We start from the raw sequence: 12062 nt of genomic DNA, 5'->3' as shown, positions 1-12062 counted from the left end.
TCAATGAATATCTGACATCCAAATGCTGTATGAAGTAGGGATGCACCGAATCCAGGATTCGGTTCGGGATTCGGCCGAATCCTTGTGCCTGGCCGAACTGAATCCTAATTTGCATATGCAAATTGTGGGGTGGGCGGGATTTCATGTCTTGTTTACAAAACAAGAAAGCAAACCAATTTTTTTCCACTTTTTCCTTTCCCACCCCTAATTTGCATATGCAAAGTAGGGTTCGGATTCGGTTCAGTATTCGGCCGAATCTTCCAAGATGGATTCGGGGATTCGGCCGAATCTAAAATAGTGGATTCGGTGCATCCCTAGTATGAAGAGAGAATGAAGAGAAACAGAAGCTGAGAGAGGGATAGTGAATATGAACTTGATTATTTCAGAAACAGTACAGAATTTTTAATTATTTCATTATGCTGAAGCTTATATTAAATTTGTAATTTTTGCAATAGTTCACATTTATGGTTAATTGGTTCTGTTAAAGACATTTTAGCAGTGATTCCTGCATTCAAATAAAGGGCACGCCTAGAGAAGATGTTAAAATACTCTTGTAAAATCTGTTAAGCAAGTGTCAGATTGTTCCACAGTTCAGAATAAATTGTATAATCGACGCTTAAATATGCGCGCACACACGTTTTCCCAATCAAAAGCTGCCACCCAAAGACCAGTGTGCAATAATCTGAGCAGAAACCTTGCACTGTGTGTTAGTGCATTCCACACACTCTATGTCACTGACCTAGAATAAGTCACTGGAAGGACCCAGCTCCAGGATCTGTTAATCATTTGGGCAATCAGTGGAAAATAGAACTGAGAGAGCTGATATTTATTTCATTTGGAACCCTTCCATGTTAAATCAGATATCTGGGAAACTAGCTCATAAAAGTTATTCAATACAGAAAAAAAGTGTTATCTTGAAAGATTAGACATTTGATATACTGCAATTTACAACATCATGTAAGAGTGAGCTTGTTGTGCTTCAAGGTGCAGCGTAAGGAAAGTTTTTAAAAAGATACTGTACTAAAAAGTTTGGGCAAGCCGTGTTCAGTTGACCATCAGAAACAAGACTTTAGGGAGGAGGGAATTCAAAATATAACTTTTAAAGGAGAAAGAAAGCTACCAAAGCAGTTTATTGCCAATATACCAAGCTATAACACTATATTTATTCTGCAGAATGCTTTACCATACCTTAGTAAGCAGCTCTAGACACACTCTTGTTTGTTTAGAATAGCAGCTGCAATATTAGCTTGCTGTGACATCACTTCCTGCCCGAGTCTCTCCCTGCTCATTCAGAGCTCTGGGCTCAGATTACTGCAGGGAGGGGAGGAGGGGGGAGAGGGAGAGGAGCAAACTGAGCATGCTCAAGCACTGGCCCTGGCGGTTTAATCTGAAAACAAGAAGTCTGATACAGAAGCCCGTCTACACAATAGAAGGAGAGAAATAGGGATGCACCGAATCCAGGATTCGGTTCGAGATTCGGCCAGGATTCAGCCTTTTTCAGCAGGATTCGGATTCGGCCGAATCCTTCTGCTTGGCCGAACCGAATCCTAATTTGCATATCCAAATTAGAGGCAGGATGTGAATCGTGTGACTTTTTGTGACAAAACTAGGAAGTAAAAAATGTTTTCCCCTTCCCACCCATAATTTGCATATGCAAATTAGGATTTGGATTCGGTTCGGTATTCGGCCGAATCTGTCTTTAAGGATTCGAGGGTTCGGCCGAACCCAAAATAGTGGATTCGATGCATCCCTAGAATGAAATGCTGTTTCTTTTGACAGAGGACTCAGAGCAGCATTACTTTGAGGGTTTACTAGTGTATTTATATAGACCTTTCTGCTAAAGCTTACTTAGTTTTAAGTTCTCCTTCTCCTTCGATGAGAATTAATAAAAAATGCTCTCTGGTTCACATTTTGCCAAATATTTCAAATGGTTAAGATGCAACAACCACCTTCAGATTTTTTAAAGTAGCTGTAACGTTAACGTTTAACTTTTTCAGTCATTTTAGAGCTCAAGTAAACCCTCAGCTCAAAATCAACCTGCCGAATATTATTACACAAGGTAAAATATATCATTTTAAAAGTTTTAAAAAATTAGGTTCCAATATCTGGCTTTTTGGCTGGCAGTTGGCAACTTGCAGTAGGTCTTCATTTTTTGGCTGGCTTGTCTAAGACAATTTGCAATTGGTCTTCATTTTTCATTATTGTTTTTTTAATTGTTTTGCTTCTTTTTCAACCAGTTTGTCATTTCAGTACCTGTATCTGGTTGCTTGGGTCTAATTTTGCAGGTGTTACCATCAAGTAAAGTGTACTGTTTTATTACAGAAGAAAATAGAAATCAATCAAAAAAAAATAAGAATTGTTTACTTAAAGGAGAACTAAACTACCCGTTAATCAAAAATCCCCATCCCCTTTCATCCATTTGCCACCCTCACTGATTTCTCCCTCCTTAGTAACTCAGTGGAAAAAGTGTCCCTGTCATTAACCTTGGCATATTCATGCAGAGTAGCGCAGCAGAGCTCTCCGGCGCCATCTTCTTATATGGCACAGGTGAAATAGTGGATAACAGATAACACCATTATGTTATACAGGCTTATCTGCTGTGTAACCTGAGCCTTTTCTCCTTTGAATGGCTGGCCCATTGCTACACAGCAGCTTATTTATATAAACAATAGTAGTGTTTCTGAAGCAAACACACCAGTTTTACCAGTGCAGGGCAACACTGCATTATATTTTCATTACTTTAACACTTTCATATTTTGATGTTACTGTTCCTTTAAGTTAAACCCCACATTCAACTGGCTACAGTTTCAGTAAGAACACCATTTTTGCTCTATCATGCTCTCTCAGGGAAGGTATAAAAAAATAAAAAATAAAAACATGGTAAAAAAAAAAAAAGTACCCTATAAAGATCAATCAGTACTTGTAAACCATCAAATGGCCATATAAACACAACAAATTCTCTGTTGTTACAAATTATCAATAGGTGGATATACACTCCCATATTAATGGCAGTTCTTATTTTGGCAATGGAATAAATGTTAATTTGTAACAGAGGTGCTGTTCAGTTTACACATTGATATGATTTTTTTTAGGCTTACGAGTGCAGAGTGCTCTTCATAGGACACTTTTCTTAAAGGGGTGCTTCAAGTTAACTTTAAGAATCCCATAGAATTGCCAATTCAAAGCAATTTTTCAATTGTTCTTCATTATTTATTTTAGTTTTTATTTTGTTTTCTTCTAACTCAAACAGGGGTCAATAACCCCATACAACATATATTACTTTTCATTATTCATCTTTCTATTCAGGCCTCTCTTATTCATATTCCAGTCTCTTATTCAAAATAGTGCATGGTTGCTACTAAAATTTGGATCATAGCAACCAGATTGCTGAAATTGCAAACTGGAGAGCTGCTGAATAAAAAGTTAACTATAAAATTAGGAATGCACTAAATCCAGGATCCGGTTCTGGATTCGGCCTTATTCAGCAAGTTTTGGATTCGGCTGAATCCTTCTGCCTGGACGAACTGAATCCGAATCCTAATTTGCATATGCAAATTAGGGGCAGGGAGGGAAATTGCGTGACTTTTTGTTACAAAACAAGGAAGTAAAAAATGTTTTCTCCTTCCCACCCATAATTTGCATACGCAAATTAGGAATCGGATTAGGTTCGGCATTCGGCCAAATCTTTCATGAAGGATTCGGGGGTTCAGCCGAATCCAAAATAGTGGATTCGGTGCATCCCTATAGAAAATGAAAACCAACTGCAAATTGTCTCAGAATATCACTCTCTGTCTACGTCATACTAAAAGTTAACGCAAAGGTGAACACCCCCTTTAAAATGATTTTTATTGGATTGTTTTAAGTATGTAAGGCTTAAACAACACCCTGACTAGGGTTAGGCACAAACTTGGAACATTAGGAAGCATGCCTTCAAAAAGTTTCAAAGGGTGCATTAGAATTTTTTCAGACTGAATGGCTGCCCTATTGCTACACAGCAGCTTGTTTTTATGAACTATAGTGGTGTTTCTGAAGCAAACACACCAGTTGTACCAGTGCAGGGCAACAGGACATCATATTTTCATTACTTTAAAACACTTATTTTGGGGTTCCTTTAACCATTTCCCAGTGCCTCAGTGCCATAAAGGGGTTCTGTCATGTTTTTCTGGTGAAGTTTTTATTTCTAAATGACACTGTTCACACTGCAAATAATTCATTCTACCATATAAAATGTAATTCCTGAACCAACAAGTGTATTTTTTTTAGTTGTAATATTGGTGTGTAGGTGCATCTCAGGTCATTTTGCCTGGTCATGTGATTTCAGAAAGAGCCAGCACTTTAGGATGGAACTGCTTTCTGGCAGGCTATCGTTTCTCCTTCTCAATGTAACTGAATGTGTCGCAGTGGGACCTGGATTTTACTATTGAGTGTTGTTCTTAGATCTACCAGGCAGCTGTTATCTTGTGTTAGGGAGCTGCTATCTGGTAACCTTCCCATTGTTATGTTAAACTGTTAGGGGAAAAGGAAGGGGGGATATCACTCCAACTTGCAGTACAGCAGTAAAGAGTGACTGAAGTTTATCAAAGCACAAGTGACTGACTAGAGGCAGCTGGGAAACTGAAAATATGTCTAGCCCCGTGTCAGATTTCTAGGGATGCACCGAAACCACTATTTTGGATTTGGCAGAACCCCTGAATCCTTCGCAATAGATTCGGCCGAATACCGAACTGAATCCGAACCCTAATTTGCATATGCCAATTAGGGGTGGGAAGGGGGAAACATTTTTTACTTCCTTGTTTTGTGACAAAGTCACGTTTTTTTCCTCCCCGCCCCTAATTTGCATTTGCATATTAGGATTCTGTTCGGCCGTGCAGAAGGATTCGGCCGAATATGAATCCTGCTGAAAAAGGCCAAATCCCGAACCAAATCCTGGATTCGTTGCATCCCTACAGATTTCAAAATGAAATATAAAAAAATCTGTTTGCTCTTTTGAGAAACAGATTTCAGTGCAGAATTCTGCTGGAGCAGCACTAGTAACTGGTGCATTTTGGAAAAAACACACGTTTTCCCATGACAGTATCCCTTTAAACATGGGGGATATTGGGCCCAAAAATCTGAGCAACGTCAGAATTACATTTACATTATAAAGTTACATTATATTTCAGATTACACAGAGAGAAAAAAAAGACTACATATATTGATTAAATTAACAATCAGCATCAATATTTTAATCTTTTAAATAAACAATGGAGATGCCCAGAGCCTTTCGGGTTTCTGCTGATCTCCTTCACTACAACCCAAAGAAAGCTCTGTACAGGAGAAACATTCCTTATCTGTACGGCTACATGGAGTAGTAGTATTCATTGGATATTATTGGATATTACAGCATGTGCTGCCACAATCATTGCTAGTGAGTAGCTGGGGATCACTTGGTTGTAGTAGAAGGAAGAGAACATACCTGTAAGAGTTGAGTGGCTGTTGCTCTCTGCTCTGGATTTTTCACCAAACATTTCTTTACAAAATCTGTGAATTCATCTGTCCACAGCTCAGGTTTTCTGAATGTGGGAGGGGGATTTGTGGGGATCATGAAGATTGCCTGTAGAAGATTAAATAGGCATATTATTATTTAAAAGCTTTAAGTTAAAACCTCAGATTTATTTCACACTGCAGAATTTAACTTGTACATCTTCATTTTAAGGACATAAACACCTGTACAGGTACCGGTTTTTAGTTTGCACAAAGTGTCTGTAATAAACTTGTCAAAGCCAATGATTGGCATTTCCCAAAAGCCCCCAAACGATGGTATTATCCTTAAAGGGAAACTCTGCTTATAAATATAAATATCCTGATCCATTAAGGGGCAGATTTATCAAGAGTTGAGGTGAAAATTCAAATTTTCAAGTTTTTTATGGCCAAAACTGTGAAATTTGACTGGGGAATTGTTAAAATTCAATTCAAGTTTTTTTAAAAATTAGATTTTTGAGATTTATCATACACTGGCCCTTTAAGAACTCAAATTCGACTATTCGCCAACTTAAACCTGCCAAATTGCTGTTTTAATCTATGGAAGTCATCCTGGGATCAATTTGGAGAAAAAAGTCGAATCTAATTGTTCAAATTTCGAATGCATGAGAGTCTTATTCGAAACTCGAAATTCGACTCTTGATAAATCTGCCCATAATACATTCTTAAAGGTTATGATTTAATAATGGTTTGCCCCCCACACACACCCTTCAAAGTCCCTAGAATCATCCCATAGTATGAGAGGTTGAGAAGAGCCAATATTCATACAGAGTATAAGGCAGTGTTTACTTAAAGGGGAACTAAAGTTTAACTAACGTAGGCTAGAAATGTTGTACATTATGTTTTGGGCTTCTGTACCAGGCTAAGGCAACCACAGCCCTTTAGCAGTAAAGATCTGTGTCTCCAACGATGCCCCAGTAGCTCCCCATCTTCTTTTCTGCTGATTCACTGCACATGCTCTGTGCTGCTGTCACTTACTGAGCTTAGGGACCCACTCACAATATACAGTACACATAGAATAGAAATGTCACACTATAAGGCTGATTAGTAATTAATACAGATAATTACTACATGACAGCACAGAAACCAGTGCAATTAGCATCAGAATTTAATAATCAGCCCTGTAGCATCAGCTTATATTATAGACCAACCTCATTTTCTGCTGGATAATTAGTGACGAGCCCTAAGCTTAGCTTCTCAACAGCTGCTCAGAGCCCACTGAGCATGTGAGTGTCACAGACACTTTCCAAGATGGTGACCCCCTGTGACAAGTCCTGGATCATTGCTGCTAATTGAGAAGCTGACGGTTTCTGCTGGTGCAATAAAGTCAGTATATAAGGTATGATACTTTAGCCATTTTCACTTTTAGGGTTTAATTCTCTTTGAACATGGCATAAACAAATCAAGGGTTTCTTCGTACAAGCAGTTGTGGATTTCAGAAGTAGGTTGTGAATTTCTTTCATTTTCTGGAGATTTCTAAGCAACATAAACTCTTTTATTGCTGTCCTTGAAGCCAACTATTTACGCTGACCTTTGATATGAGGAGCTCTCTCTTTATCTACTGATAATCGTAATTTAGATTTAACGGCAATTCAGTAGCTATCAAAATCCAAAACTTTAACCTTCTTTAACAGCTGCATTTATGATCTCTGCCCAAATACTGTATCTCACATACACGCAATAACAACAGTTAATATTCATACATTTTATGCCAAAGCACTAAACTATAAAGCATTTAAGACTCCTGCACTTTGATTTTCCAGTCCATATACTGCAGCTCATGTAACTGGTCACAGCAAGTATTATATATGCTGTTGGCCAATACCTATCACTGTGATACGTACTGTAACTAACATTCTAGAATTAAAAATCATGTCAGAGAAGTAATAACATTCACATTCCCCTTATAAAATAGGGTATCTACTATCATGCGGTCTAACATTCAATACAAGTCTATCTCTCCAGAATAAGAGTATTATATATTATTAAGAGTATTTAAGCATAATCAATGAAAAATTTAATTCCAGTTTTGATCAAATTAAAGTGGCCCTACATGGGCTGATAAAAACTGCCAATGGAACGAGTCAGCAGATTGTTGGCCCCAGTATGGGGCTGTATTGTGCAGTTTTGAAATTCCATTTTGGCTGTGAACTGCATCGGCTCATTGAGGAGGTCCTCGTCCTTGCGTTCTGTCATACCATTGTCATTGGCCAAACCATCAGATCAAGGGGAAAGATCTGCTTGTTTGGTAAGGATGCCTATTAAAGGGGTTGTTCACCTTCAGAAAACTTTTTCCAATTACTTTCTATGTGTCACTGTTTTTCTAATATTGAAGTGTAAAGTGTCATTTTTGACCTTCTAAAGCAGCTCTGGGAGGGGGGGTCGCAGACCCTGTAAATTGATAAATTTAGTTGATACATTTCGTTTGTTTATCCCTACTAAGCAGAATCCCTGAGTTTCATTACAGGCAGCTGTTAGAATTGATACAAAAGTTACCAATTCTCCAGAGAAGCTCCAGGGAAATTTATCAATTAAATGTTGCAAAATTTTAACAGTGCAGAGATTACTGAGCTGCCAGACTGATTTAGAAAACCAGTAAAAAAAATAATGGAAAGTAATTGAAAAAAAGTCTTTATTTCTAGAGAATAATCTGAAAACAATCTGTCTCTCTAGATCAAGGTTTTGAGCTGGAGTCAGCTTTTTGATGGACTATTAGCAAGAATTGCCACAGGACCAGTAAAACAAGGAAATTAAAGTGTTTGCATGTGCTTAAATAAAAAAACACACCGCTAAGCTAGTTAAAAAATTGTGCTTGCTTCAGTTAGATTAGACTGGTGCATTTTAAAAAACCACCTGCACCTTCTATGCTAATTTGTATAGTTCAACTGGGAGGAGCACAGACAGAGTCAAGTGTCATTCCCTAAATAAATACAGAATGTCTGTCTGGTTTTTTTTTTTCTAGGATTATAGGGGTCCACTTTAAAGGATCGATGTCTTGGCTATTTCAGTAGCGGGGGCATCGTTCTTCACAATAAATTGGCTCTAGGTTTATATAATATAGGTATTGTAGCTACAACATCACTGGTTTAGTTATTGACAGTATTATGGCACGGGTTTGTACTATATAAAGATCACAATTTATTAAGAAGATATTAGCACTTACTTCATGGAACTATATCAGGGGTTTTGGGTATGTGTGGTGGTTTTTTTTTTTTTTTTTTTTTTTTTAGGGGGGGGTGAGATATGGAACCCAAATTTTTGTCCTGTGCTGTTGGGTTTCCCTCCACGCCTCAGGTCACCAGGTTAGAATTTTCTTATGGATTTGTTTTTATGTTTATTATGTATGATGGATATGGGAAATATAAATGATTCTGTGAAAAAAGCATTCTGTATATAAATGTGGTTTAAAAGAATAAAAATTTATTGATAAAAAAATACAGAATGAAAACCTCTTTGTTGCAAAGCATGAGTTTATTTTCAGGTGATGGATAAACAGATACAAATGTAAACAATTCTATGGCTTTACAGGCCCTTTAAAAAGTTCACTCCATAAAACCAATGGCAACTTCATTGGGCTTGATTTAAAGGGGTGGTTTACCTTTAAATGAACTTATGTTATAGAATGGCTAATTCTAAGCAACTTTTCAATTGGCTTTGTTTTTATAGTATTTGATTTGCCTTCTTTTTCTGACGCTTTCTAACTTTCAAATGGGGGTCACTGACCTTATCTGAAGATCAAATTCTCTGTAAGGCTACAAAGTTATCATTATACCTAGTTTTTAATATTTATCTTCTATTCATATTCCAGTCTCTTGTTCAGATCAATGCATGGTTGCTAGGACAATTTGGACTAGGGATGCACTGAATCCAGGATTCGGTTCGGGATTCGGCTTTTTCAACAGGATTCGGATTTGGCCGAATCCTTCTGTTTGGCCGAACCAAATCCTAATTTGCATATGTAAATTAGGGGTGGGGAGGGAAATTGCATGATTTTTGCCACAAAACAAGGTAAGTAAAAATGTTTTCCCCTCCCCACCCTAATTTGCATATGCAAATTAGGATTTGGATTCCATTCCGTATTTGGCCGAATCTTTCGTGAAGGATTCAGGGGTTCGGCCAAATCCAAAATAGTGGATTCGGTGCATTCCTAATTTGGACCCTAGCAACCAGATTGCTGAAATTGCAAACTGGAGAGCTGCTGAGTAAAAAGCTAAACTCAAAAACCACAATTAATAAAAAATGAAAACCAATGTCTCAGAATATCACTCTCATACTAACAGTTAAATTAAAGGTAAACAACCCCTTTAATAAACTTAAATTAAATATTAATTCATCTTCCTCTGAATTTCTCTAGGTTCACATATGAATAAAGTGATATTCCAGAGTAAGGCTGAAGAGGAGGAACACATTCCAGGAGTAAACATTCTACTTAAAAGGGCATGGAAAGGCAAAAAAATAAAATCCCATTTTTACTTTCTTTAATGAAAAAGAAACCTATCTCCAATATACTTTAATTAAAAAATGTGTACAGTTTTTATAAGAAACCTGACTGTATGCAGTGAAATTCTCCCTTCATTTACTGCTGTGGATAGGAATTGTCAGATGGTCCCTAACTGCTGAGCAGGGAAACAATCATACTTATGAACAGCAGGGGGAGCACCCGCCTTACTTCCCAGCCATGCAGAACTCAAGCAGCTTTGTTTATGATGATCCCTAAGCAGCCCAGACCACATTGAGCATGTGCACAGTCTTAGTCTTGCAAAGAGTTACAAGATGGTGACCCCCTGTAGCCAACTTTGAAAGCATAAATTTGTTTGATTAGGCTTGTGGGGCAGTAAGATCATGTTTATATTTAGTATACAAAATACAGCATTTCTAGCCTTATTCTATTTTAGACTTTACATGCCCTTTAATAACCTCAAAGCACAAGAGGAAAACGTATCAGCTTATCTCATCTGTGTTAGTAAAATGTAACTACTGCTTATATATTTCTCTAGTCAGCAGTTTATATGGATAAAGGTAAGAAACAGAAGCTTATACAAAAGGGAGGAAGAATGACAAGTATAAAGTCCCCTCCGGACTCATAAAACTTTATCTTATCCCAGTAAGGAGTGGAATGGAAGCAAAACAATGTTTGCAAAGATGAGAGGTTATAATTAGGTAGCATTACACATGGAGGCACATTTATCAAGGGTCGAATTTCGAATTCAAATGAGTTTTTTAAGACTTCCATAAATTCCCATGACCTCGATATTCGACCAATCAAAACTTATTATAAAAATCTAATTTTTTAAACTTGGGTGAATAGGATGGTCCCGAAAATTCGAATCAAAACTTGATTCAAGTTTTTTCTATGTAAAAAAAAAAAAAAACCTTGAATGTCAGGAAGGCTGCAAACAACTCCAAATTGATCCCTGGATGTCTCCCATTGACAAACAGCAATTCGGCAGGTTTTAGTTTGTGAATAGTCAAATTAAGAGTTCTTAAAGGGCCAGTGTATGATAAGTCTCGGATTTTAATAACACCCTAGTCAAATCTGACAGTTTTGACCATATAAAAATGTTCAATTCGACCCTTAATAAATCTGCCCCATGGTGTTTGCGGATCAATTGCCTTCCACCTCATCTTAAAACACACTAATCATCTGCCTCTCAGTGCACAAATGGCCCAAAATCCATACTGGCGTTGTTTTCACACTAAAATGCATCCCATGTTTGCAAATGCTGTGCCAGTGCAAAGAAGCGGTGTAGAAGGAGCAGCTCAACAGTTTTCACTATGGGTCCTTGGGGACCCTCTGCACCCCTCCAATATTAATACAGTATATGGGTTTTAGGACAAATTAAGTATTAAGACATATACAGGCATGGGACCTGTTATCCAGTTATTCATAATTTAAGTCTACAAGAAAATCCTTTTAACATTAAAAAAAAAAACAATAGGCTGGTTTTGCTTCCAATTAGGATGAATTATTTCTTAGTTGGGATCAACTACTGTTTTATTATTACAGAGAAAAAATAATTTTTTTAAAAAAATTTGGATTATTTGGATAAAATGGAGTCTATGGGAGACGGGGATTCGGAGTTTTCTGGATAAATGGTTTCCAGATAACAGATCCCATACCTGTACTGATAAAGCTACTAAAAATTAGGGATTCACCGAATCCATGATTCAGTTCGGTCTTTTTCAGCAGGATTCGGGCGAATCCTTCTGGCCGGCCAAATCGAATCTGAATCCTAATTTGCATATGCAAATTAGGGGCGGGGAGGAAAATCGCTTGACTTTGTGAAACAAAACAAGGAAGTAAAAAATGTTTTCCCCCTTCCCACCCCTAATTTGCATATGCAAATTAGGATTCAGATTCGGTTCGGTAGTTGCCCGAATCTTTTGCAAGGGATTCAGGGGTTTGGCCAATCCAAAATAATGGATTTGGTGCATCCCTACTAAAAATTGCCTTCCCTTTAAACAAAACAGGTACTGTCTACCTATATATTACATGATATGTATACTAATTGACTGTCAACATTATCCCTGGCCAGCACCAC

General features: G+C 37.5%; 1 protein-coding gene across 1 annotated transcript in view; it reads right to left on the bottom strand.

The window, feature by feature from the left end:
* Nucleotides 1-12062, bottom strand: part of stk3.S (serine/threonine kinase 3 S homeolog) — a 141799-nt gene that overhangs the window by 70933 nt on the left and 58804 nt on the right. Inside the window, 1 exon segment of the mRNA NM_001091664.1 lies at nt 5456-5593. Coding sequence (NP_001085133.1) covers nt 5456-5593 — 138 coding nt within the window.

The sequence above is a fragment of the Xenopus laevis genome, chromosome 6S (genome assembly GCF_017654675.1).
Source record: "Xenopus laevis strain J_2021 chromosome 6S, Xenopus_laevis_v10.1, whole genome shotgun sequence".
Taxonomy (NCBI): domain Eukaryota; kingdom Metazoa; phylum Chordata; class Amphibia; order Anura; family Pipidae; genus Xenopus; species Xenopus laevis.
Note: the sequence above shows the minus strand (reverse complement) of the source record. Positions and strands in the feature narration are given on the sequence as shown.